General features: G+C 33.7%; 1 protein-coding gene across 1 annotated transcript; it reads left to right on the top strand.

Moving 5' to 3' along the window:
* The first annotated feature begins 647 nt into the window (after window positions 1–647).
* LOC105142391 (gibberellin 2-beta-dioxygenase 8-like) lies at window positions 648–3,791 on the top strand. Its single transcript, XM_011049994.1, has 3 exons — window positions 648–1,090; window positions 2,926–3,247; window positions 3,561–3,791. The coding sequence occupies exons 1-3, from the start codon at window positions 648–650 to the stop codon at window positions 3,789–3,791; spliced, it is 996 nt and encodes a 331-aa protein (XP_011048296.1).
* The last annotated feature ends 933 nt before the right edge of the window (window positions 3,792–4,724 follow it).

The raw sequence follows: 4,724 nt of genomic DNA, 5'->3' as shown, positions 1-4,724 counted from the left end.
TTAAAAAACAACCATAACCACAATCTCAAGCGCTTCAAAAAGATATGACTAAAACAAATTTGCTCATAATATGTTTTGTTATATTTATTAAAATTAAACTATAAAATTCAAAATAAATGGAAATGATTGTTTTAATTAACACATGAGAAAAACACAAAGATATAAAAACTTATTTTTTTTTCTTTTACCTAATTTACATAGTTGAATTCAAAATAAATACTCAGACTTGAATCCAGATTGGATTGTGGTATATATTCACAAATATATATTGTTGGATGAAAAGAATTTTCTACAATGCACCTTCCATATCCGAAACAGTTTCCTTTCTTTTCGAAATGATTTGTATTTCTTCCCAAAAAAACAGATGTATTATTTCCTAAAACATCTTAATTGATCGGCCTAAATATCAAAGGGCATCGATTCTAGACTATGAATAGGTCTGGTTACACAACAGGGTACAGCCAATGCGTGCAAGCACCGCAGGTTGCCATAAGCGGTTGCATGCCATTACCAAGTTTGTACTATACTGCACTCAAAAGTTTTCTTGCTCTATTTATACTGATGGATTACACGTCTTATATCTTCAATTTTGACAAGGATCGCATTCTTTCCTTTACCTCATCCGTCCCATCTTTCCCTTCATAAAAATGGATCCTCCATTTCAAGAGACATACAAATCCCTCTTCAACGATTATACCATAGCATCGAAAGACAAGGATGATAGTCTAATGAATGCTAATGATGAGTGTGAGCTGCCTCTCATAGATCTTCATCGTTTGACACTTGAATACTCAGAGAGAGAGCAATGTGTAAAAGAGATACAGCAGGCTGCAAGTGAATGGGGATTCCTTCAAGTTATCAATCATGGGATTCCACAAGAGATGTTGAGGAGCCTTCAATACGAGCAAAGGAAGGCTTTCCAACATCCGTTCAGAGAAAAGGCTGAAGACAACTTTCTGAATTTGTCTGCAAATAGTTACAGATGGGGAAACCCTAGAGCCACTTGTTTGAGGCAGCTCGCATGGTCAGAAGCCTTCCACGTACCTCTCACTGATATTTCAAGAATCGGTGATGCATACAAGAGTCTCAGGTAACTGTCAAATTTCCTATTGTAGCTAAATGATATATGTAGGCTAATTAAAAACTAATTATGAACATTCTGTGAAATAAAAAATGATCAAATGCTTCTGGGATAGGACATTAGAACACTTTTCTTTTTATCTCAAATTCTGAACTATGAAATCCTAAATGCAATTTAAAGAAGTTCAGTTTATCAAATGAATCTCATGTGTCTACAAGTTAATGTTCTAGCTAGAGATTTGCAAAGTACATGCATATTGCTTTACGAAATTAAAGAAACACATATATAGAGCTCTTATTAATCATTGCTTCTGCACCCCTCATGAGCTCTGTCATGAACCTCATGTTTTGTTCCATAGTTACATCTCTTCGGTTAGTCTGTTTTGTTGTTTGCTTTTTTTTCACTCGCTGCCCTTAATTTTTGGCAGCCTTACTCTTGTTTCTGTATTTCCTCCAATTTGGTCTCCAAAACTGGTGTTTTTTTAATATATGCGTCTCTGTGTGTGTGTGGAAGGGAGCAACAAAACATATACTGCTAAAATATAGTTAATTAAGGAGGCCTGACCTAATGAAAATCAATTAAGTCTTCAATCTTGAGGTTTTTTGAATGCACTCACAAATTCAAGGTTCATCCAACAGTTTGCTAATTACCTCAGCTGGTGTGATTAAGTGAAAATGAACTATCCAATTGCCTACTATAATGACCATGTGCATCTAGTACTTATAAAGTTCTGAAAGAACTGGTTTAACATAAGAAAATCAGGGGTCCCGGCAGCTTGGTGTCAATCTTACAAAGCCTTCGAATGTTACAAAAAGAGGTTGTCCACAAGGGTCTCATATGTTGGAGATTCTACATAATTAAGACAAATAGAGACATAAACAGCCATAGATTTCCTTTCCAAAGCTTATCTATGTCATGTCAAGCTCGTATGTTTTTATCCATGTATGGTCGATGTTTCCTCACCACCTAACTGCCAAACATTTGCTTGCCCCATTTGTTCAATCATTTCTTCTATGCTCCTGCTGTTTTCTATTGTGGACAAGCTGTGCTTTTTACTTCGCCTGGGTTAATTTTCTTCCTCAATTTTAATATGTTGCTGTGTTAATTTTTCAGCTTAAATGCAGCTTCTATATACGTTTGTCTTCTTTTCTCTGTATCCCTTTACATGTTTTGGTGGTGTTTTATTTATTTGATCTCATCCTTGTGTTTATTATTTTCCCAATTAAGTCAAAGTTCACTTATTATAATTGTGAACTTATCTCCTTTATTTATTTTCATTTTTTTTTTATATATATATATATATATATATATATATATATATATGTTAACTAGAATAGAATTGACAAAAACTTATTTTTTTAAAATAATTGTTTATAGTGTATAGTAAGCTTGTATAATTTTTTTAAAGAAAAAAACTAGAGTTTTACAAGCTCTAACATTATCAAATAAAAAATTATATTTATTTTTGCTAGTAAGCTCGTATGATCGAATCCATTTAGAGGTTCCACATTAGTTATTATGAGTCCCATGTGAATATTGGAAGATAATATTTTGTAAGAAAAGCACACGAGATATAGAAGTTTTACCTTTCTTCTCTGGCTATACTGCGGTTTTTGAGACAGAAAGCACCATTACACATCTTGCAAACATAGCCCAATAATTTATGACCAAAAGGTGTTCCAATTTTCATTTCTCCATTTCAAGGCAAAGTTAAGTATATTGATATGGAGGGCAGAGCCTCCTAGTGTATATCGTCCTTTAACCTGATTATGCACATATATTTGGTTATACATATGTATTATGAACTCGTATCTAATCTTTTTAACTCCACTCCATCTTTCCAGTGCAAGCATTAAAGCTTTCACAACAAAAGCTAACGCATTAGCTAAAGACGTGGCAGAAATTCTGGCTGAGAATCTGGGAGTTTCATCCACTTTCTTTGAAGAGAATTGTCCAGAAGAAACTAGTAATCTTCGAATGAACAGATATCCTCCATGTCCATTCTCTTCTGATGTCTTTGGCTTGATACCTCATACCGATAGTAGTTTCCTCACTGTATTAAATCAAGATCAAATTGGAGGATTGCAACTATTGAAAAAGGGAACATGGATTAACGTTAAACCTAATCCAGAAGCTTTAGTGATTAATATTGGTGACTTATTCCAGGTATGTTCTGTATAAACTTGTACCTACGAGCTAGCTGTATACAAATAAGCTTGAGATTAATTTGAAGGCCAAATCAATAATTCCCAAGTGAAATAAACATAAAAATCAAGGGTGCATGATCTTGTTGACTATAATTTTAAAATTTAAACCTAGTAAATCAAAAAGAATGGAGCAGACTTGCACATAATCACCCTACTATCCTTGATATCAATAAAATATACTATACTTAGCCTTAGGTATTAAAGTAATTAATTTTTCCTTTATACCCACTGGTATTCCCTTTTAATTCATGTTTGTGTTTATTATAATTCAGGTATTAAGCAATGATGTTTACAAAAGCATCAAGCATCGGGTACTTGCCCCCCAACAAGTTGAAAGGTTTTCTTTGGCATTTTTCTATTGCCCCACTTCTGAGACTGTGATAGAGAGTAGCATCAAGCCATCAAAGTATAAGGAGTTCACATTCAGAGAGTATAAGACGCTGATTCAAAGGGATCGTAAAGCTACTGGTGATAAAGTTGGGGTCTCAAGGTTTCTTCTGTGAATGTGCCCCTGTGTGTGCTGGAGAATTTCAAGATAGAATAACTAGTTAAATAAAAGTTCCCTCTTCGTACTGTTTCGGTTATTTGAACTGCAACTTAATTGGTAATTTCAATTTCTAAATTACATCGATCAAATGTTTTTGCTTTCTTTTGTTTGAAATTATAGAACATGTCAACATGGCACAGCAAGTCTTCTTTCTTTTTTACTTGAAGTAGGAAGGGGGGTTTTCCCTCTTCTTTCTCTTTTACTAGAAGTAGGCAGTGGGGTTTTCCCTAAGCTTTTGATGAGCTAGCCCTTCGCTCTTTGAGTTAGCCATGCTAAAACATGTCAGGCTGTGGTAAAAAAAAACATGGGGTTCTTAGCCTTTCAAGCTCTCTTAAATATTTCCAAAACACCAATCAAGCTCAAGTTTGGGGTAACAAGATATTTAAATGACTAATGATTTAAGAATAATGAGATTTTAACTATGATATTTGGCACGTTGGTGGCATTAATTATAAAACAAATCTACTTTTAAAATCTGAACGCACCAAATACTTGGATTGAGTTCTTCCAAATAAACTTACTGGAATAATTAATTTTGAAACAAATTGATTTTATTGTTTAAACATTAGAGATTAGTAATTTCTAAGGTTAAGAAATGAGGGAAAGTGATTTATTTTTAATTTTTTTAAGTTGAGGCAATTTACCAAGCACCTTCAAAGAAAAGCAAGGCGACCAGAGATTTATAAAAGGATACAAACCTGCAATTTATCATGCATCAAACCTCTTACTATGATTCTGTATAAATTAATCCCGCAAATGATTTTCCAGGAAATGAAAACTTTGGAAGACACCACCAGACAACTGCGTTTATCCCCATATTCAAGTACAGTTCCTTATCTTGAAGACAGCTTCAAAAGTGAGATGTCATTCAATTAAAGATGACTACTTA

The sequence above is a fragment of the Populus euphratica genome, unplaced genomic scaffold, assembly GCF_000495115.2.
Source record: "Populus euphratica unplaced genomic scaffold, PopEup_1.0 scaffold143.1, whole genome shotgun sequence".
Classification (NCBI taxonomy): domain Eukaryota; kingdom Viridiplantae; phylum Streptophyta; class Magnoliopsida; order Malpighiales; family Salicaceae; genus Populus; species Populus euphratica.
This window is presented reverse-complemented; position numbering and strand designations above follow the sequence as displayed.